The sequence below is a fragment of the Oculina patagonica genome, chromosome 8 (assembly GCF_052425735.1).
Source record: "Oculina patagonica isolate OP01 chromosome 8, crgOcupat, whole genome shotgun sequence".
Taxonomy (NCBI): domain Eukaryota; kingdom Metazoa; phylum Cnidaria; class Anthozoa; order Scleractinia; family Oculinidae; genus Oculina; species Oculina patagonica.
In genome coordinates, this window is record NC_135765.1 from 1174495 (window position 1) to 1197412 (window position 22918).

The 22918-nt window shown below is 42.6% G+C and overlaps 1 protein-coding gene across 2 annotated transcripts; it reads right to left on the reverse strand.

The window, feature by feature from the left end:
* Positions 1–612: 612 nt before the first annotated feature.
* Positions 613–21959, reverse strand: LOC144661964 (uncharacterized). 2 transcript variants are annotated; one of them, XR_013572371.1, is made up of 5 exons: positions 21427–21959; positions 19635–19962; positions 18947–19068; positions 1047–2050; positions 613–749 (listed from the first exon to the last, which is right to left on the reverse strand). XR_013572371.1 is itself a non-coding variant. In XM_078522690.1 (4 exons), the coding sequence occupies exons 1-4, from the start codon at positions 21890–21892 to the stop codon at positions 1818–1820; spliced, it is 1149 nt and encodes a 382-aa protein (XP_078378816.1). In that variant the 5' UTR covers positions 21893–21959; the 3' UTR covers positions 932–1817. The 2 variants fall into 2 exon arrangements, 1 of the variants encoding a protein (XP_078378816.1); XM_078522690.1 differs by lacking the exon at positions 613–749 and having other exon boundaries at positions 932–2050.
* Positions 21960–22918: the final 959 nt, after the last annotated feature.

The window sequence follows — 22918 nt, forward strand, 5'->3', positions numbered from 1 at the left end:
TCTTAAATCTTTCGCATCACCGATATCACTAGGTCCTAGAATAGACTCTTTGAATTTCCGTACAAACTCTATGTTTAGCATCTTATAGACTTGTAGTTCTATTTCGTAAGAATGGTTCACAGCATGACCTTTGGGCAATAAATGTGTTTAACTTTTCTGAAAAACACTGAAGTCATTTGTAGAAACATGTAGATTCAGTCACGATCACGGGCGTGGGACAAAGATAATTTTATTATTTTTATAGCCGTTATCTTGGACAATTTGGAAACGGTAAGCAGTTCGTGTGTCAGGACATATATGAACTTCTTGTTTGTTCAAATCTTTCCTTTTGTCCTGCATGACATATGTGGGGACCAACACTCTTGTATTGCGCTCTCGGCTCGCAAAATTTACTGACCTCATTGTACAGGCAACAACCATCCTCGTACCCAGGGTCTTCGTTCCCTTTGACCAGCGGTCAGGAAACGAGCTCGTTTCCTCATCACCGACGCGCAGAAATTATAGTATACTCATACTTATTCATTAGTCCATTTTAGGGCCTGTTTAGAAGCAGGTAGGGTAACCCTAGCAGGAGGGTTACCCTAGCGCTAGGGTTACCCTAGCAGGAGGGTTACCCTAGCGCTAGGGTTACCCTAGCAGGAGGGTTACCCTAGCGCTCCCACATTTCTTCTTTTTTTCATCGATGTGTTTACAAGGCAGCTAGGGTTACCCTAGCACTAGGGTAACCCTAGCTGAGCGCTAGGGTTACCCTAGCAGCTGGGGTAACCCTAGCGCCTTGTAAACGCTCTGCTAGGGATAACTCGCCTACCAGGGACAACTTTATTTTAGCTCCAAGAAGCTAAATATGTTTAAAAATACCGACAAAAACAGCGAATTGTGACCAAGAAACATCGTTTCATTCACAATTTGTCGTATTTTTGCACTGGAACGGAATTATTTTCGAATAACAGCTTCTTACGACAAAATTTAACATGGTTAACTGAAGCGTAACCGGTGAAAGTTGACCCGGGTAGGGTTACCCTACCTGCAATGTTTGCTTATAAAACCGGGCTATCTTCTAACCCTCTTGCTAGGGTAACCCTAGCACTAGGGATACCCTACCTGCTTGTAAACAGGCCCTTACTGCTAAGCTCATTTTATATTTATCTAGTATTGTAACTCATCTTATTCCACATTTAACTTCCGGGATATTAGTTTTTATTTGTAAAAGCCTCCCATCTAAGTTACGTACCCGGACTGCAGGGGTTTAGTTGGTCCATAGATCTACTGGACCTGACACCTAATTTAACTAACTTTTTTTTTTTCACAAACTAGAAATCTTTTTAAATTATCTGCGTTATATGTTTGTGCAGGAGGGACGAAACTTTTTAACTCAATATTACACAAGTAGACTTTATCTTTTTCATACCCAGTTTTTGCTTTCTTATCATTAATTTATTACAGCTAGCATCATCACACAACACAAACAATTCTTTTAAAATTACACTTAATAACATGTAATATCAATACTACATTGCTTCGATGTATCATTTAAGAAGAAAAAGTAAGAGGAGGCGCTTAAAGGAGCAATGTCGCGATATTTTAAAACATTTTTTGATTACAAAAGTGAAGGAAACCTCAAAACAATAGTTTTCTAACATAGAAAAACACCAAAGGAGTCATGACAATGAAGCCGCAAAATTAACCAAAGATGGTTTCGACTGGCAAAGTCAGTTAAGACAGATAACAAATGAGAAACTCGAAAAAACTTGCCAAATTTTTCAAGATGCGTTGTTCGCGGCTTAGCTCCTTTAAGGTTCGTAGAGGTATACAGCTTGTTACACCCTCGTGGGTTCTGGGTCAGCTTCAGTTTCCAGAGGGACACTGTCCTCTGCTTGTTTGTCATAGTGTTTAGTGTAAGCTACTCCGGGTGCATCACGACTCTTTTTCCACCATATAACCCGTGTCACGACGAGTCCCACAATCAAAAGAGACAGCAAGACGGCTATAATGATGACCCATGCTTTGGTTCCATGGCTTTCAGGGACCACGCTGGGTGCCTTCGTCGCTTCTGGAAAAGATTGGTCAACAGTTTTGTTCAGGAAATATCGGAAATTTTAAGATCTCAAAACACTTTCCTTAAGTAACAGTTATTGCCATTTACGAGCCGACCCTAGGAATGATCAGAATGATCATGACTGACTGGCTGGCTGACTGACTGACTGACTGTCTGTCTGTCCGTCTGACTGTCTGTTTCTTTTACTGACTGACTGACTGGCGGACGGACGGATGGACGGATGGAGTAGTAAAGGGTGAATTCGACAAATACCACCTCCTAAAAAGTCCATTTCTTCACCAATAAAACTGAAAAAAAAACCTTTTCTTCTCGGCTCGCGCGGCCGGCTAGCTCGCTTGGCTGGCTTGCTCGCTCGGCGCGCTCGCCTCGCCTTCGCTTCGCGAAACGCGGAATGTCAATTGAACATTTGTGATTATCAGGTACATGCCTTCCAGCGAAATGCCGTCGGCTAAAGCGAGACAGTTTGACGAGTTTGTTGAGCAACAAATTGAGCGGATGCCTCAAATGACGGACTCAATTCGTGAAGTTGTCCGTAATATACTGGATGAACCAATTCCTCTGGAAGTGCAAGAGCGTTTGCTTAAACCGTTGCTTTTACAAAAGTATCACCCAAAACCCCCTCAGCGACTTCGTCGCAAGGAAAAGAAGGAGCAAAAAAGGAAGAACATTCAAAATGAATTTGATCCCTTTGTACCACACGAAAATCGGGTGGTAACAAATTATCAGAATGAGATTTTAAACCTTCTTGATGCCCCAGAATACGATGGGGAGGAGGAGGAGAATGGGCGTCGTTTTATTCGATGGCGCTTTAACAGAGGTCTGGAAAAAGACCTTACACCAAACTTTATGGAAAAAATTCGAGAAAACGTAAACACAGCGTTTTATATCAGACATGTTTACTCGTATCAGTTGCGCAACATTGAAGATGATACGGTCATTGTCTACTACATTAACAGAGGCTCACCTTGGATTAATAAGCTTTCTGCAGCGAGAAAATGGTTGAGCGAACAGGAGACTAAACGCCTGGCCCCTGACAATATCAAAAGACCTTCTACAAAGTGGAAGTTTGAAAGCTTTTTTAATGTTGATGTAAAGTTTGTGCTTGACCGTCAACCGCTGTTAGGCACAGGCCCCTTACCAGACTGGCTGCGCAACCTTGCACATGGCCGGTCGATGGTTGCGCTGGATACCTATCGAGATAATTTGTGTTTATGGCGTTGTATTGCTGTACACCGAGGAGTGCGTCTTGATCGAAGCACAGCAGCAGCCCGCGGTCTCGCAAAGAGTTTCTTCAAACTCGAAACTGTGCCGACCGACTGTCCAAAAACATCTCTTGATGAATTAGATGAAGTTGAAAGGCATCTGAATCAGGGTGCCGCTTTCTCTGATTGGCTCGGCATTCGAGTTTATGAGCCTGTGAGGGTAAAAGATAAGGAAGTCGTATGGCATCTAAAAAGAAACCCTCCAGCTATGCTGAAGAACATTCTGACAATCGGCATTTACGAAGGGCACGCGTTTGTCATAAAGGATATTGAAAGGTTAGCGAAAACTTTTGCATGCTCCCATTGCAACGCGAGATTTACGCAAGCTTGTAACCTTAAACGGCATGCCCAAACTTGCAGCCAAGGAAAAACAATAATCGATTGCCCGGGGAAAAAGGTGGAAGCCCCTCAGACAAGCTTTGAGAAGGCTTTCTATCCGAGCCATCAAGCTTCCAAAGAATCGCTTCAGTGGCTTGACCAAGAAGCCAAGCGGCGGAAAATTCACATACACCACGCAATGTGCGGGCATGGTGGCGAGCGTTGGGTTGAGCGCGCACCTGTCGACGGGTACGACCCTGTGACAAAGACTGTATTTCAATACCACGGCTGCCACTGGCACGGGTGTCTAAAATGTTACCCACAAGATCGTGACAAAATCATTGACCGTGGCCAGACACGTCAAGACAGGTTTTTAGCCACAATGAAACGCACAGGATGGCTACGACGGGCCGGCTACCGTGTGATCGAGGCTTGGGCGTGCGAGGTTGGGAAAAGCTTGTTGATACACCGCGGGCCCAAACAAAAAGCTACCCGCACGCGATCTTGTACGATTTCGAGTCGTATGGCGACAATAATCAGCGAAAGGAACCGACGCCAACGCTCACGATCGAAAACGCGCACGTGCCAATCTCGGTAAGCATCGGTGACACCCTTGAAAGAGAGCCCACCCACATCTGTGAAAGAGACCCCGCAGAGCTGGTCCGCAAGTTTATGGAAGAGCTTGAGAGGCGCGGAAAAAACATCCGGGCTCAAGTAAGAGCGGAATTTATGCCAGAAGACGTTGGCCTGCTTCCAAAAGCGCAGCGGCAAAAAATCGAGGAATGGTGCAACCAGGTACCTGTAGTTGGGTTTAACTCTGGCAGCTACGATCTGAATCTGATCAAAAATAACTTCGCAGAACGCCTTGCTGACACAACCGGCAAAGTCAGAGTGGCAAAAAATGGTAACAAAATCATGTTCTTGCTCACTCAGGGCTTTCGTTTCCTTGACATCATCAACTACCTTGGGCCGGGAACAAGCTATGAAAAGTGGGTTAAGGCTTATGAATGCGAGGCAAAGAAATCGTGGTTTCCTTACGAGTGGTTTGACTCCCCCGAAAAGCTTGACTACCCTGGGCTTCCTGACTACCCAGCGTGGTTTTCGAAGTTGAAAGGTCAATTCGTGCTCACAAGGGAGGAGTGGGAGGGGTGTAAGCGCACATTTGCGGAAAAGGGCATGCGCACCTTTGCAGACTGGCTGCGCTATTACAACAATCTCGACGTGTCTCCTGGCCTGGAAGCTCTTGAAAAGATGAAAGCTTTTTACACTGAAAAGAGGATCGACATTCTTAAAGACGCAGTCAGTATTCCCGGGGTTAGCTTACATTACCTGCTCAGAGGATCTGTTGAAAGAGGAGCTGAACTTTTCTCTCCTTGCGAAGAAGCGTAAGAAATGTTAAAAGGGGCTGTTGTTGGAGGGCCAAGCATAGTATTTACAAGGTACCACGAAGCTGGCGTCACAAAGATCAGAGATCACCAGTACCCCGCTCCGCATCTTTGCGAAAACATTGTCGGCTACGATGCAAATGCCCTTTATCTGTCAACAATGTTGGAAAACATGCCCTGCGGAAAGGAAGAAGTCCACCAATTTTCAGGAGTTGAAGAAGCGGAGGCGAAGTTACTTACGCAAAATCTGAAAGGAGAAAATCCTTCTTACATACGCGAATGGTTTGGATTTGCTGAAGTTGACATTGAGATTCCAAAAAAATTGTGGAAAAAGTTTGAAGAGATGCCGCCATTCTTTTACAACAAAGAGGTTCCAGGCGAAGCTGTTCCACAACACATGTATGAATACTTGAAAAAAACAAAAAGAAATCGTGGAGATGGTAAAAAGCTCGTTGGTGCCCTTTCTGCCAAAAAAATTCTTTTGTTTGCTCCACTGCTGCGCTGGTATGTGGAACACGGGGCAGAGATAACGGCGGTTCACCGAACGATTGACTACCAACCGAAAAAGATCTTCCCCTGGTTTGTGGAACAAGTGACAGAGGCGCGGAGAACAGGCGATGTTGATAAGAGCAAGGCCTTGCTGGCTGACGTGTTTAAGCTGTTAGGAAACAGTACTTACGGGAAGCTGATCGAGGCTCTAGAAAGGCAAACAAACGTAATTTATGCAAAAGACGAGAAAGTGGTTGACAGAGCCCTGCGAAGTGCTTATTTCAGTGACTTAGATGAAATTGGGCAAGCGTACGAGTTGGAAAGTCGTAAGCCACGGATAACAATCAGCAGGCCTTTTCAAGTTGGGATCGCGGTTTACCAGTTGGCAAAGCTGCGCATGCTCAAGTTTTACTACGACTTTTTGGATAAGTATTTTGATCGAATGGACTTTGAGCTCATTCAGATGGACACGGACAGCTGTTACATGGCCATTTCAGCAACGAAGCTTGAGGACATCGTAAAACCTGAGCTGTTGCCTAAATTCGAGTTCCAAAAAAAACAATGGCTGGCTTGGGACAAGTGGAGCGGCCGCACTCCCGGTCTCTTTAAGCTAGAGTGTGTGGGCAGCCGGATGATTGCGCTCTGCTCAAAGTGTTATTTCATCGAGGAACCAGAGGGAGAAAAAAAGAAGTTTAGCACCAAGGGGATGTCAAAGACGCAAAACGAAGTAACTTGGCAGCGTTTCAAGGCAGCTCTTGAAGGCAGCGTTGATAAAGCGAATAACAGAGGCTTCCGTATGAAGGAAGGAAAAATGGTGACTTACGAGCAGGAAAAACTGGGTTTGAGCGCCTATTACGACAAACTTTGGGTGCTTGACGATGGAATACATACCGAACCGATTGAATATCACCTTTAGCTGGCATTGACTGGCGGAAGGGCGGTATCAGGAGGTACCACGAGCAGCTCCTCGCGCACAAAGCCGCGCTTGGGGCCGTCTTGCAAGTAATACAGAACAGGTTCGTTCGGTTTCATTACAGCTCTTTCAAGCGAAAAGACTTTTAAAGACCAGATTGGATCGGTGGCACGTTTTTCCCCACCTTCTAACTCACCCGGCTGGTACAAATACCTAACATTCACGAAGGAGGGGAGCTTTTTTTCGCTCTTACCAACAGGCCTCAAATAAGGAGTCGACGGCTTGGTAGCAATGGCTTTCACTTTAATAGCTTCTGAGGGTTTTTTGCCTGTTAGCCTTGTGACTTCGTTGTTCAGAGCGGCAACAACTTCGGGTAGCCTTTTAACCCACGCTGTCGACCGCTGGCCAGATGGCAGGGTCAACTCGACACCGTACTGATAACCAAACAGGCGCTCTGCCAGTGTGCGGTTGAAACGTTCAACAATAGCTTGATCTCTGTGAATGTTAACACGCCCGCGCCTAATATAAGTTTTGTGATTTTCCATTTCTTTGGTAACAGCGCCCATGAATTCGCGCCCGGGGTCAACTTGCAGCATCTGTGGCCATTTTAGTGCACTTCGCCTGTAAATTGTCTGAAAACCTTTTGCAACCTCAGTTGAATCTTTGGAGGTCAAAGGCTCGGCCTCTTTGTAACGGCTGGCAACGTCAACAACAGTCAGCGCGTATTTGTAAACTTTTCGCCCTCGCGGCAGTTTGTCGTGTGGCAGAAAAAGAAGGTCCGCCTGGTGGACCGCGTTAGGAGTAGAAACATCGAATTTTGGGCGAGGAACGTATCGTGGTGCCGGAAGGTAGATCTGCCAAAGGGCCTGCTTAACTAGCCACTTTTTTGCAGCATCTTCGGAAACCTTGGCGGCCTCGGCTAATTTTTTTATCGCGGCAATTCCTTTCCAGTGGCCCTGGGGGCTATAGTAGACTTTCGAGATCTTTGCATCCATGCGTATACAAGAAAAAAAGAAAAGTTTAAAGAAACCGAAAGGCAGCGTACCCAAGTGCAAGCGCGCCAGCACCAACGAACATAAGTTCACCTTGTTTCTGCTGCTCGCTTGGCTGATAAAAATCAGAAAACTTGGGCTCTTTCGGTAAAATAATTTGTTTGTCAGGATGTGCCTGGTTGTAGAGTTTGAAAGCGTAGTCAGTGTTAGTGAAGTTCTGTTTGGCCTGCTCTTTTATTTCCGCGTTGGTTTCGATCCAGTCGAGAAGCTTCGTGCGGTCTCGAGAGTATTTCGCGTAAGCTGCCTGGTAAGCCTCGAGAGCTTTGTCGTGTCTTTCTTTTTCTTTCAAAGCTGCGTCATCTCCACCACCCAAAGCTCGAGCAAGATAGTTGCCGCCAATGAAAGCAGCAGCGTTCAAGATAGCTCCGCCAGCCATAATCGCGATGCTTGCCATAGTAGAACTTTGTTATTATATTATGCGAATTTTTTTTTAATTGGTGGGGAGGATTTTCTGGTCCTCAAGATACTGTTTAAGTGCAACGCTGCCGGCCATGACGGCTGTGAACTTTGCATAGTTCATAAAACTGCTGCTTGGGTCGGATGTAAAGTTTTCTTTCACAACTTTTTTGGCAGCCCAGCCGATTCCGGCGGCGAGACCTGTAATGGTGGCGGCATCCATGAGTGTTTTCACGAGCTTGTAGTCGGACATGACAGTTCAGTATAAAATAAAATAAAAATATTCAATTGAAAATTTTTTAATCCATCGGACGAATTCCTCTTTTTAGTTGCGGAATTTTCGATGATGCGCTGATTCGCTGCCGCTCTGCAGGAGCCTCTTGAGCGGGCTCGGGTTCTGGTGCCGTGCCTTTGGCTGGGTGGGTTTTGCTCTTGAAAAAGGCATTGATGTCTTCGCGTTTGAAATAAGTTGTAATAATTGCAACGCCAATGCCCAGCAAAGAGATCCATTGATTTGTGCTTAGACCGCTGGATTCCGGCGGAGACTCGGTCGGAGCTGGTTCCGTTACGGGTGGAGTTACATTTCGCTTAGCAGACGCAGATTTCTTTTCCTTTTCTTTTGCAATTATGGCAGCGGCCTCGACAGCAGCTTTTTTCTGTGCTTCACGAGCCTGTTTTGTTTTTTCAGCTGCAAGCTTGCCAGCAGCCACTCGCTTTGGATTTTTGGCAGGTTTTGTTGCAGGAGTTGTTGAAGTGACTTGTGGAACGTTTTCTAGAACAACTGCAGGTTCGCTCGGTATTTGTGTTTCAGGGTCCGCCATTTATTAGAAAAAATAATAATATTTAAATGAAAAATGCTTAGCAAACTTTTTTGGTCAGCATTTAATGAGCATTGTTCAGTAATTACTTAGCATTTTCTTAGCATTGCTTAGTAATTTACTCAGGAAGATCTTTATGCTCGCTTTCTAGAGTCGCTTGTGGTGCTGTGCTGTAATCAATGTGCTTTGCTGTTATCAAAGCAACAGAAGCTGGAGCAAGAAGCTTGCCGTATTTAAAAGACAAACCGCCGACAAGATTGGAAAGCTCGTTGTTGATGATGTAGTCATTTTTAAGCTCTTTTTGCAAAGCTTCAATATTTTTTAATGGCACGAACAGACTTGCTGCTTTCGTAAAAAGAGTGAGCGCGCTGTCGATCAGATTTTCTGTGGTCTTGGCTCCAACATACGCTTCGTACCTCTTGAAGTACTTTTCGACGTCTTTGTCGGTCAAGCGCTTTACCTGCTCGTGAGTTAGCTGCACACCGATTGCTTCTTTGGACTTGCCTGTTGACACAAGTCTTGCAAGCTGTTCACGTAAAGCTGGAATGTCAGGTCCCGCTGCTTGCATCTCTGACGGCATACTGCCTGGTTCAGGTTCTAGCATTTCTATTACGGACGTTTCCAACATAATTCGTTCACTTGCAGCGCGGTTCACGCTCTCGGAAGGGGAAGTTGCGAACGGGTCAGCCATTTATTACTCTAAAAAATATGTTCAATAAAAAAATTCTGTGCCGTAAGGGTGGCGATGAGAAATAACAAGATGCGAAAACTTATTTTTTTTCAGCTTTGAAATGACTTCTTTGTAATCTTCATGGGAAAGTTCGCCAGCGTAATCCTCAAAGATTGCCTTCGTGGTCTTGGCAGAGGGGGTGTAAAAGAAAACGATTGCCGCAACATTTTCACGGAATGAGGATGTAATGCTTGTCATTTTTTGAGTCAGCACCCACACGCTCAAACCTGCGTGGCGAGCAGAGAAAGCAAGATTTACTAACTCCCCCGTTCGACCTTTTACATCTTTCGAAGCAGCGCAGTCGTCGAGGATTATAAGCGTGTTCGTACCCTCAAAAAGAATTCTTGCCAGACTTAACCAATATTCAACCTCGTGCTGCTCGCAAATGTAAACATAAAAGCGCGGATCTTCCTCAGCAAAGCGATAATAAGTCTTGTTGTGCGCGAAAGTCGGGCATATGAGCACGATGTAGTCAAACTTGCCTCGGAAAGGGCCACAAAGCTGATTGACCACGTACCTTGTTTTTCCTGAGTTCGTTGGTCCAACAATGAGAGCGTTGAAGGGTATGTTGGCAGGATCCATGCTTCGCTTTGCGAAAGCTATATCAATACTCAACACTTACTAATTCTTTATTTACAATAGAAAATTGTGCATCAGCGATAGCGAAAATGTAGCATTTGGCATTCCCTGATCCTGTGGCTGTTCTCTGTATCTCTAAATTAACGCCATCCTTTGTGTTCACCAAGCGGAGCCCGCTGCCGTGCATGTTGTTGTCGATCATGGAGCGAAGGTCAATGAAAAGCCCGAACTTTTTTTCTGCATAAAACTTTGTGGCGTTATTAAACATTTTTTGGTCTGCGTTTTTGCCAAAGAACCTGAGAACTTCCTCCCACATGTCTCTTCCTTCAACGCCATGACTGTACACCTTATTTGGAACGCCGTTCACGCTGATTTTTACATTTGTTATGTCAGGGTTAAAGAAAGATTCTGTATCTCTTGCACCTGCGGCGTGGGGTTCAGGAAAAAGAAGTAGTAGTCCCTTCAAGGAGCGCTTTGGGACGTTAATGCTTTCGTTTATTATCGTGTCAGTAGCTTTTTTTACTGTGATCGTTTTGTATTTATGCACATGCTCGTAAAAGAAACTTTTGCCGTTAATGTAAGTGCTTTCTACTTCTCTTGCAAGTTCTTTGTGATAAATAGCCTCGTATTCGAGTTGGATGTCAGTTAGCTCATACCCAAGTTTTGATGGATCTGTTCCTCTTACAACCACATTTGGACTGTTCAGTTTTATCTCGAAGACAAGCTCGTCTGCGAGTGCACGCGGATAGAACACACCATGGTCTCTCAAAATCTCGTGATCCAGTGGGATACGATACTTGCTTCCATAAACTTCTGCCAGCTTCTTTCCCGCGTCAACTCCTGAGGTTTTTTTGTCACCAGCGTTTGAACGGATTTTGCATAAATCCTCGGACTGGATACCTTCAAGAAACATGTTGCTGCGCTTTTCTTCTGGGAGAAAAAGGTCCTCGAAAAGTTTGTAGACGTCGTAAGCGTTCGTATCCTGCAGCGTTTCTCCAGCAAAATTGACAACCATCCTTGAGACAAGCGCCCGGGTGACGTTGTTTACGAGAAAGTTGTTGGCATGGCCGCTCACCTTCAAGTTGAACACAAGAGCCAGGGAGCCTGGCACGAGAACGACGCCTTCTTCAAGCTTTGGCACAACAACACTCAGAATTTCTTCTGGAGACGCTTTATTCGGGTTAAATGTAACGCGATGTCGCACTCTGTTTGCCTTGAGCGCGTTTGGTGTTTTCTCTTCGAACGTTGGTCTGTGTCTTTCGCTCACGACAGCCATTGTATATTTAAATTAAAAAATGTATTTATTTAATATAACATGGCGGCAGAAGGTGGCTTTGGTGAAAGAGATCCTCTTTTGGAAAATACAGACGACCGTAGCAAAGATGACGGGGATACAACAGGCGAATTCCAACCTGGAGTTGTATCAACACCCGGACCAAGCGAACAAATACCAATGAGAACTACCACGATGAATAGGCCGCCTGAGCGTGGCTCACACACTGCAGAAACCTCTTTTATCGAGGGCCGTGGTAATCTGACAAGGGAATTTCAGTTAGAAGAGGCACAAAAAAAGATCAAATACCATTTCCCAGATTATAAGGAACAAATTGATTTGACTATAAACGATCAGGGTAAAATCGTTGCGAAAGGGACAAAAGGTGCAGACATTGGTGTTTTTAAGGCAGACGGAAAATCACTTCTTTCTGCTTTCATAAATAGATTTAAAACAAAACTTGGCTTGCAAAGAGAAGACTTCTTTCACCAACGGAACAAAGAAATAGAATATTGGAAAAAATATATTTCCGATGAACAAAAAATTTCAGAAGATACCTCTAAAGACAGTTCAGAAAGAGCTTTGGCGGAGCGAAACATAAAAAAGGCAAAAGAAGACATACGGAAAATTAAAAATCAAATAAATGATTCTAAAAACCTGACACTCGAACAAGAAACAAGAATACCAGAAGCACCTACTTTACAAGAATTCCAACAACACGAAACAGAAAGGCAAGAAAGACAACAACAAATACAACTACAAATAGAGGAAGAAGAAGTTATTGTACAAGACGAAAATAGGCAAGCTGCAGAAAGACAACAAGGTCGCGAAAGAGTTGATGCCTTGAATCAAGAAATTAATGAAATAGAGAATGAAAGAGAAGAAGAGATCGAAAGATTGTCTTTAACAGACAAATTAAGAGAAAAGGTTAAAGAGATTTTCAAAAAATATGGCTTCACAGTCACAACTGTTTTGCTTGCAGTCGGGACCACTATTGGTGTTATTGTTCACTATCTTTCAAACGGTTTAAAAGATGTTGCAAAAGGTGTTGGTAACGGTCTTCAGACACGTGGCAAAAAAATTGCAGGTATTCTGCCGGGCCTCCTTGGCGCGATTGTCAGTTTTGTGTTTAGAACGGCCGGCCAGGTGATCAGCTTTCTCGGCAAGAATGCTTGGCTTTTGATTGTCGCTGTCGCTATCTTTCTTATCGAGCGAGTTACGAAACGAAGCGAGCGCTAAGCTCTCGAGCTCAAAGAGCTCGGCTGACTGCAAACGCAAAAATAACGGCACCAGCAATAAGGTAGGCCTTGTTTTTTTCGTGTGCTGTATCTTCAGTGTCTGGCTTCTGCGATTCATCTGTTTTTGACACAGTACCCACTGAAGACGTTTGTGGTGCCAGCTCTTTTTTTGCAGCTTTGTGAATCGGGTTTGACGGATGACTTGTTGGTCTATTAACTTTTGATGGCCCACCGCTCATACTTGTTGCGCCCACTTTTTTTGTTGATTTATTAACATCATCATTCACTCCTACTTTCATTCCTCCTACAGCCTGCTTAAGCTGGTTGTTGTAACCAACAACGCTTTCTGTATTTATTACCATCCTGGCGGGCATAAGCCAGGCACCTGGACAGACGGCGAGGTTAAGCCGAACCTTAGCCTCATCGATGGCGAGTTGGTATCTTTGGACCGACTTTGCCAGATCAGGTTGCCTTATAGCGTCTTCAACCAACACGAGGAACTCACTTTGCGCTTCCTTTGCACGGCCGCCTGTGCCAAGTATGCTACTTCGAACGTTGACCTGCGAACCCAAAATACAGTAGACAAAAGCCTTTATCGACTGGTTTACTCTCGACAAACCTGCCTGAGTCAGCCCTTCCGCGGCGTTAGGACAAAACCAGTCTGCCTGTGCATATGCAGCGTCGTCTGGCTCGATGTATTGAATCAAGTTACCTTTGCTTGCAGTTCCGCCTTCATCCGAAAATTTATCGTAATCAGGGTATTTTGCTCCAGAATTTTTTGGACCAATATTTGTGATCCAGATATAAACGTCACCAAGTCCGTGGTTTGCGCCTCTTGTGAAACGAAAATCGCTTGACGGGTCGACACCGAACTCAGCGCATATTCTTTTGTACGAAGCCACGTCGTACTTGTTGGCGAACTCGCTAAACGTTGGGTCGCCAGGCAAGGCGCTTACGCTCTGAATTCCACCCATCTGAAACAATATTCGCCTGATCGTGAAATAAACGTAAAAAAGGTAAAAATTACGCACACCGGCGGCAAGCTGAGAGCTGAGTGCTCTTCATCGAAAATCTCTCGACTAATCCCGCTGCCTGTTGTCGCGCACCAGACAGCAAAGTTTATTTGTTGCGGCCAATAGCTCATGTCAGGGCCGGAAAGCCACCTTTTTGACTCTTTTCCTGATGTATGCTTCAGTTTTGTTTTTTGAAAAATCTCTCTTAATTTCGTTGTGAAATATTGATCTGGTGTGACGTAGATGTTAATTTTGCTGTTAAATATTTTTTTCAAACTAGGTGGGGCTTCGTGAAATCCAACCGCGGGAATTGGTAAAGATGCGCCTTTTGCGCCGCTTGGTGACAGCTGTTGTGGAAAACCTCCAGCGCTTTGCGCAACACCGAGTGCATTTTTCATCTCTGGGCTCCAATATTTGCTGTCAGAGCCAAAAACATTTATCAAATGGCCTTGCCCTGCCTTGAAATAAATGTCTGCCGTTGCTGTGTGGTTGTATGCGAACTCAACCTGTGCTTTAAATTTTTTTCGGTCAGCGTTTGGATATTTTGCAAGAAAAGGTTTCCACGCATTGTCTTTTGCCGCTTCAGAAATTTTAGTTGCTTCTGGGGTTTTCATCCACTTCATAAAATCTCTTGTTTTCGCATCCATGGTCCTCTTTTATATTAAACATTTTTTTATTTTTATTTAATATAAAAATGGTTGTGCTGACTGTCACCACAAAAGAAAATCCGAACACTGTTTATTTTGACCAGCCTATTCCAAAACCAAGCTATATCCGGCTTTTAAGTTGTTCTCTTTACAACAGCTGGAATAGTTTGGAAAAGGATGGAATAGTTTTTTATAAACAAGTGAACAAGGAAGAGAAGGCGCGTTATATACGGCAAGGAAACTACTCACTCGATGACATTGGGAGTATTTTTGAAAAAGGATTTCCAGAGAAAAACATGTTTTCTGTAACAAAAGGCATTACAGGTCGTTCATTGATAATAAAAGCAAAAGAGCCCAATTTAAAAACTTTTGGACTGAATGGAAGTCTTATTAAGTTCTTTAATTTGCCTGGGTTTGAGAATTACGCAAGTATTGAAAAGGAATATTTTGAAACAATTGAGGTAAATAATGTTTCAAATCCTAAAAATTACTTCATCAACTGTGACCTTATCGACAATCAACAAAGCTTGCTAAATGGTAAGCCATCAAGCCTTTTAGCGTTTTTTGACATACGTGGAAAACCGTATGAAAAAGTTTATTACCAAAATACACATCTTAACGTCTTGCGCGACGTTTCTGCTGAAGAAAATGTATCATCTCTGACTCTTTCGATTAGAGATGAGAATGGAAATCCATTCAATTTTAACGGCTCAAATCTTACATATGCGCTGGAATTGAATTAAATTAAATACAAAAATAACTTTTATGTATACGACCATGTCATCTGCTAATGTGCTCCCGAGTGCTCCTGCTTATGGTGTTCACGAAGAAGACAGCGTAAAACACGCGGAAACTCAAACTTTATATCCCGCTTTACCGCAACAGAATGACTTCCGTTTGCAAAAAGCGAATGAAGTTTTGAAATATTTAAGCGAAGAAGTTGACCACTATCGGCTGGTTGCAAAAAAATACAAGCGAACAAAGACAATTATCAACTACGCTTGCTTCATTGCTGGTGGCGTTTCTGGTGCCCTTTCAGCAGGGGGGGTTGGCGCTGCAATGACAGGGATTGGCTTACCTGCGGCCGTGCCGATTGGCATCGTCGCTGCTACGTTCGGTGCCAGCGCTGCAGTGTTAACCGGTTTTTACAAAAAACTCGAGCCCAAACTTATTAAGCACTGCAAAATCATGGCCCTTGCCATGTCAAAGTTTGATACTGTCAACCGAATTCTTTCCAAATCTCTTGTTGACGGCAAAATAACAGATGCTGAGTTTCAGAGCGTTCTTAATGAGAAAGAGTGTTATGGAATTCAAAAACAAATCTTTCGTAAGGGCACACTTCCAAAAGAAAGTAAAAAGCAAAGAAGTCCTGACATTGAACGGCTGAGAAAACAGATAAAAATGGAAGAACTGGAGAAATTAAAAAAACGAATTTCAGCCGAGTCGAAATCAGATTTGAGAAAATAAACACTGGATTTCATCTGAGTGTTCAGAAAAATAAATATAACATTTGAGGCTGTGTTCTTTTTTTCCACGATCCACGATCCACGATCCTGATTTTCCCAAAGTCCCAATCCTCCTCAGCATGCCTGTCACGCTCTGACTGCGACAAAATATTTTAGCGGCCGCCAGCGAAAGACGGGTAACACGCATTTATTTAGGTGAGAAGCGGGGGGTTATTTGACTTTTATTTTTTTTTTTGCTTGGGTGCCGTTGTATTTATTAATATATAAGCAATCAATAAACATTACAAGTGTGTTAAGTAAAATAATTTTATTCAGTTGCTAAGTTGAATGTTTCTTGACAACGGCGGACATCCCATGGCCGCGGTAACTAAGGTAAATTGTTCGTTGACAACGGCGGACATTTCATGGCCGCGGTATCCAAGGTAAACAATTCCTTGACAACGGCGGACATCTCATGGCCGCGGTATCCAAGGTAAACAGTTCCTTGACAACGGCGGACATTTTATGGCCACGGTATCTAAGGTAAATTGTTCCTTGACAACGGCGGACATCTCATGGCCACGGTATCCAAGGTAAATTGTTCCTTGACAACGGCGGACATCTCATGGCCACGGTATCCAAGGTAAATTGTTCCTTGACAACGGCGGACATCTCATGGCCGCGGTATCTAGGCAAGAGCTCCTTGACAACGGCGGACATCTTATGGCAGCGCGGCGTCTGTCCTTTGATGACTTGACAAGTTTTGGTCAATTCGGGTTACGCGTAACCCATTTGCATTCCAATTAGGCTTGTAACTTGGCCGATTTTTGTCAAGTTTGGCAAAACGCTTTAGTTGTATCAGGCTATCGTTAGACATCTACAAATGAATCATTTCGATAAACTGAGTTAAATCTTCTTAATTTTGATCGAAAAAGGTTTGATAAACGTCTTCAAGCTTCCGATATACTTAACCTTGCGATAAAACTTCACGCGACCAAGCCTCTGATTGTTGTCCGTAATTGCTTCGGTTTCGTGAAGCGAAGGCACGGATAGCTGATGTAAAATATTATAATCAGACCCTCGTTTGTCGTTTCCAAAGGATTCATGTCCGTAAGCTGCGTCTTTGCTTCTTTTTTCGATGAAGGTTTGATAAACGTCTTTATACATCGGCCATACATGTTTGTGTAATGAAAAAAAGATTATGTGAATAATATAAAGTTATAATTTTACCTGTGATTGGTCACAAAAGACGTCATTACATCGGGAAATAACCTATTAACTAAAAATAGTAATTACGCGAGGTAAATAAACTCACCGCGATCTATCTAGAAACTTCTTTGCACACAATTTGCATGTGAGTTATATTGTTGTTGAATAAATAATTCGCAAAACACATGCGATTTGCTTTATTTTATCCAAACTTTTACTCCTGCTTGAAAGGAGAATAGCATTTTAAGTCGTTAAAGGCATACGCCAAAAAAAAAAAATATATATATATATATATATGTCTGAATTTATCAAAACCAGGTCAAGGAAATTTTCACCGTTTTAAGCGCAAATCGCTGCAAACGCGTTTTTTTCTCGCCAGAAACTATCTCCAAACTCCATGATATAAAAACTAAAGTGAATGTCAGTCTTTTTTTCTCTTCTCCTCTCTCTTCTCTACCTTTCAGCGCTGTATTTCTTTTTCTTTCCCCTTTCTTGTGGCGTTCTAAGCCAATTCGCGCAGTAACGTACTTGTTCAAGAATACTGACGTCACTTTTCTTTGACCCGGTTTTGATAAATTCAGACATATATATATATATATATATATATATATATATATATATATAAACAGTTGTTAAAATAAACAGTTGTTATCGCGTGACAACTTTGACATTTTTAAGAAGGAATTTGTTTGCGTGTCTACAGGAGGTAACTAATTCATTTCGTTTGTTTAGAGTACCTAAAACGGGTCTGCAGATAATAAAATATTATGCGTATTGTCACGCATTATATATATCTTTTTTTAGAGCTTCTATTGTATTATTTCAAACCAAATAACCGTTGTAATTTTATACCTTTCCACTCATACCGCGTCTCTTTCTCTATATATATCAGCGTTATGTAGAAATTTTGCAGTTGGCTAATTTATCTGATGAGTGCTGCACACGTTGCAGTACGAAACTATATAGTAATAAATATGCCAAGTCAAATCCAAGGTTGATCAGACTGTCTTCAAATATTTTGCTCTAGTATATCTATCGAGCACTCTGGCAACAGTTCTGCAAATCAACTAAGATTATATATATATATATATATATATATATATATATATATATATATATATATATATATATATATATATCCTAATGCAGGTTTAAAAGTTTTCCTGCTTGACCAAGCATGACAATATATACACGTCAGGGGGTTTTCCGGTTTCTGCTTGCGGGGTAACCATACATTACGGCTAATTATTCATGTTTCGCTTCGCGAAGCAGCCGGTTTGATGTCTTCTCTTTTGGACAACCATTTTTTTTGTGTGTGAAAACGGTCGATATATGAAGCATTTTACCACATTTAAGGCATTTTTCTTTTGGTGTTTTTTGTGTTTCTCTTTTCTTACAATAATACCTTTCATGTGTTCGAAGCGAGTGGCATTGTGTAAACGTTTTCTCGCAAGCTTCGCATTTATAATCTTTTAAGGACCAGACGCTTGCTGATTTTTTAAATGTCTTTCCGTCAATCGAAAGATATTTCTTTTTCACATCCTTGTCAGAGTTTTGCAACGCTTCCGTGCGATTTGGAAGACAATAACATCCACATAAACAAATCAAAGAACAGTTGTTTGGTGAAAGCAACGGTTTTAGCAAACGCTCTTGCACTTCAAGAGGGATCGGCTCATCCAGTATATTACGGACAACTTCACGAATTGTGGCCTGAGGCATTCGCTCAATTCGTTGCTCAACCGACTCGACGAACTGTTTTTCTTTTGCCGACTGGGGCTCGCTCAAAGACATTTCGCTGAAAGGCATGTACCTGATAATCACAAATGTTCAATTGACATTCCGCGTTTCGCGAAGCGAAGGCGAGGCGAGCGCGCCGAGCGAGCAAGCCAGCCAAGCGAGCTAGCCGGCCGCGCTAGTCGAGAAGAAAAGGTTTTTTTTTTTTCAGTTTTATTGGTGAAGAAATGGACTTTTTAGGAGGTGGTATTTGTCGAATTCACCCTTTACTACTGATGGACTGTCTGCCGAGTAACAGACTGTCTGACTTACTGTCCGTTTGATTGACGCTCTGACTGACTGACTAACTGACTAACTGACTGACTGACTGATTGCCAGCTTGAACCTACCTTCAGTCACATATTGAATCCAGCTGAATGCCGCTGGCCACTCAGTGCTTTGACAGTAGCCATGTTTCGTTTGTCCTTTTGCCATAGTACTGCAGTACTCGGCGGCAACCATAATGTCATGACTGCAAACAATCAAAAACAGGTAAATAGCATCAAGATAACGTGAAGTCTGCGTTCAAGCCTAGTGGTCCATCAGGCTAGAGAAGGGACGTTAATCTATCCCAGGGCGAATGTAAAAGTAAACTGTTTTGCCCAAGAACACAACCTAGTGACGTCGGCGTCCACTGCACTATCCATTAGGCTACCGCGCCTCCTAAAACAAAGCAATGTTAAACAAGGGAAAGGCTCGAGCCATGCGGCTCATGCTGCCGGTAGCATTAAGCGGCTAGGAATATTTATCATCCCCCTGAATGGGATGCTTATCCCCTCCCCCAGTCAGATTATTTCGCTGGTACCCATTTATATACGGCCTGGGTGGAGAGAGGCACTATGAGAGTAAAGTATGTTGCCGAAGAACACAACACAATGACCCCGGCAACGGCTCGAGGCCTCGAACCCGGACGTCTGATCTGGAGTCAGGCAGAGTCAGGCGCGCTAACCATTAGGCCACCATGTCGACATCATGCCTCCCCAATGATAATTAAACAAACCAATGTTCCACTCTATGTCGAAAACTAAATGGGTTTACCTGAAAATCTCTGGGCATTCTTTGGCCATCTGATGACAAAGAGGTTGGCACAGACTATACGGCCGAGGACCCTCATCCGGGAAACATGGCGGCAAATACTCTCCGCAGAATATCTTCTTAATGTTTTCTTGGCACTTGGGGTATTGCTCAAACATGTTTCGTACGAACTCTGGAAATTCTGTTTCTGCGCTGTCCTCGGTATAATTCTTTTCATAAAACCACGAGTACATTTGCTTCTGGACTGGGACAGACGTTAGGGTGTGGTTGTACGCGCCTAAGTTTTTACACGCTGGGATGATTAGCTCTTGGCAACCTCGATCTAACGGACCTGTGAGAGGGAATATCAAAGTTCCTAAATACATTGTATACACGAACAGCATCGTTCTTAAGTTCCATCATCGCTAAACAGTCTTGTTTTGTGCTTTCTCCATTATCTTGGACTGAAACAGGTTTTTGAATCTAAATCTAAAACACAAGTAGAACGAGAATTTACGCCGGCCATTTTATTTTAGTTTTCTTTTTAATTAACACATTGCCCAAAGCTTTCCTTCAATTCCAGGCACTATTCACTACCCAGGAGGAGGCAGACGTAGAAAATGTTGAATATCCCGAGTTGAGGTACTTAGAATTTCGACCACGAGGGCGCCGAGTTGGTATATGCTGATAATTTATATTAGGATGTCGGGTTTAATTATCAATAGATATTTAACTTGTCAATTGTTACGACTTTCCCCTAGCACCGATTCTCGCCTTGCCACGAACAGCGTTCTTACCAGAAATTATGTTGCTATTTTAGAAAGTCAAAAAGTAATTATGAAACTTGAAACTATTATGCTGCTTTAACCTGTAATAAATTCCTCGTAGTATTAGTCTACTTCCCACCCAACCGAATATAAAACATTTGTTATGTAATCGGCAGCAACTGAACTTACAGGGGTGTGACTACACGACCCGTTTGCTCGAGCTCGTTCATTAAAAATTTAGCAGTTTTACAAAAAACTTAGTGTAATATAACAATGTAAGTAGCAAATTAAAAACGTACGGTGGTCAGAAAAACTGAACTATTAATGTACTAATAAGCCTACAAACCTTAAATATTACAGATGTAATACTCGTATAATATATACGGTGGGGTCAATTGACTGATGCTTAAAATAGTTTGTGAATGCAAACAGGAAAAATATATATATCCCTAGTCAAAGGGGCTTTGTCACGGATTTTAACAGATTTTTGAACAGCCAAAATTTATATCTGTGTCACAGGAAACCTAAAAATAATGTTCCGTTTTTATTATAATTGCTATATCAGAGCACTGAAACTGTTAACAAGTGTCTTTGGCTGTGGATGGCTCGGATGGAAATGGATTACAAATTGAAAGATTGATGCTAAACATTTCAAGTTGTTTCCACCCGTCTTCAAAAAATCGATATTTATAGCTGTAGTTTGATTTCTATCCGCAAGTTAAGGTAATATCTTCCTTGAGATTCGATTGAGATGCTCGTTTATCATGGGTTAAGTTGCCTACCACAAATTTCTGAACACTTAAGACCAAAATCTGTGAACTCCCCGTGACATAGCTCCTTTGAGGGTAATTGGAGGCGAACGTAAGGTTCATAAGGTGCGAATAAACAGGAATCAATAATTACGTATGTATATTATATAGTCTGGAGCCCACACCAAAGAACCAAGTTTGAAGACATACCATGTTACACCCCAAATAAAGAGATATGTAACCCATAATAAATGCATTAACAATTACAACAAAATAAATCCTTTTAGATGGCGTACTTACCCAAAACACTTTCATTAGCAGTAAAGTTAGGAGGCGTGAAGCAGGGAGCGCAGCTAGAAGAACCGTTTGAAAGCACCAGACAAGACGAGATTAAATAATCTAGTTCCAACTCGGACAACTCAAGCTCACAGTGCTTCAGGAATTCCGCGCAAACCTGTTTACACGGGTACACTGGCTTTCCGCGACGGCCACACTTGGGAGCGACAAAAGAACACTCAATGGCTTCTGCGAGACCGCTTGTGGAGCAATTCTTCACTGCCTTTAAGAACTCTCTCATTTCCATTGCTACTTCTTCTTGCAGTGGCTCTGTGAACTCTTCGGGAAACTGTACAGTCTTGTCATAACCTGCTTTCATGCACATTTTAAAAGGGCCTGTCTCAAGGCTAACACATGTGTCGCCAATTGAGTGAGAAAACACCGGCACAAGAACGAAAATCGAAAGAGCTATGATGCTGCGACAAAACATGGTGAACTAGTTCCTCATGCTTTAGTGTGTTTTGTTATATAAAGAGCGCGGAATAAACATTCCCCCGCTTATTGTAGTACCTCTAGATTATTTTTAACCCAATGAGACCTGATATTTTACAGCCTCTTTAGTATTCTATGTTTTTCGTATTAATACTGGCTTTTTCCCGGCTTAATTAGATGAACAACGTCTTTACACGATCTACATACATTTTAACAGAAAAAACTACTAAAACTTGGGTTAATCAATTTTATTCACAAAGTGAAAAGGGTGCTGAAAAAATGCCTTATTTTTGAGAAGAAGACTCATTACGGTAGTTTTATCCAGTTTGTTGTTATATTGAACAGAGGAAGAGGAAGTAAATATAACATGAATGAGATTGGTCTTCGCGGTAAGAATTTCCTTCAAAACTTTCACATACACGAGATGATAAGAATTCCCCATAGGATGGGTTAAGCTGGGAGTTTACTTTATAAATTAAAATTACCGGTATACTTAGCGTCCCTGTGATGAGCCGGACTTGATAAAATCCGACTTATTGAACTACTCTTTTAGTAACCTGGCTACAGTGGGATTCCGGAGTTCAGGAGTTCCGGATTTCCGGGTGGCGGGAGTTCTATAATATTCAGTATATTACACTACTCTACTGGACTACAGTAGAACCCCGGTAACTCGCGCGAATTCCCCGCTAACTCGAACAAAATTTCGTTTCCCTTGATTAAAATATACCCCGAAAACTCGAATTCTGGTTCTTGCAACTCGCCACGGATGCCTATCAGCTTTTTTTGTCCTGTAATCGGATTTAAACACTAAAATTAACAACACTACAGCAACTTGATTTAAATAAGCGCAACAAACAGATCACGTATTTGACAGTCACTTCCCGGTCTTATGGGTCATACACATTCACAGTACTGTGTTATCATTAGAATGCATAATCGCGTTTACTCACAGTTTCTGACGAGACAAGTTTAATTTGTACTGTCCTGTATACTGAAGTGCTGAAAAATCAGTTAACTAACAATT

Bases quoted from the DNA above. Each gene is read 5' to 3' on its own strand.
- LOC144661964 (XM_078522690.1), bottom strand. From the start codon at position 21,892: ATGTTTTGTCGCAGCATCATAGCTCTTTCGATTTTCGTTCTTGTGCCG. The intron at 19,963-21,426 runs GTAAGTACGCCA...TCCCTCTCACAG, and splicing joins TGCTAATGAAAGTGTTTTGG to GTCCGTTAGATCGAGGTTGC. The intron at 2,051-18,946 runs GTAGGTTCAAGC...AATCTTTTCCAG, and splicing joins GATTCAATATGTGACTGAAG to AAGCGACGAAGGCACCCAGC.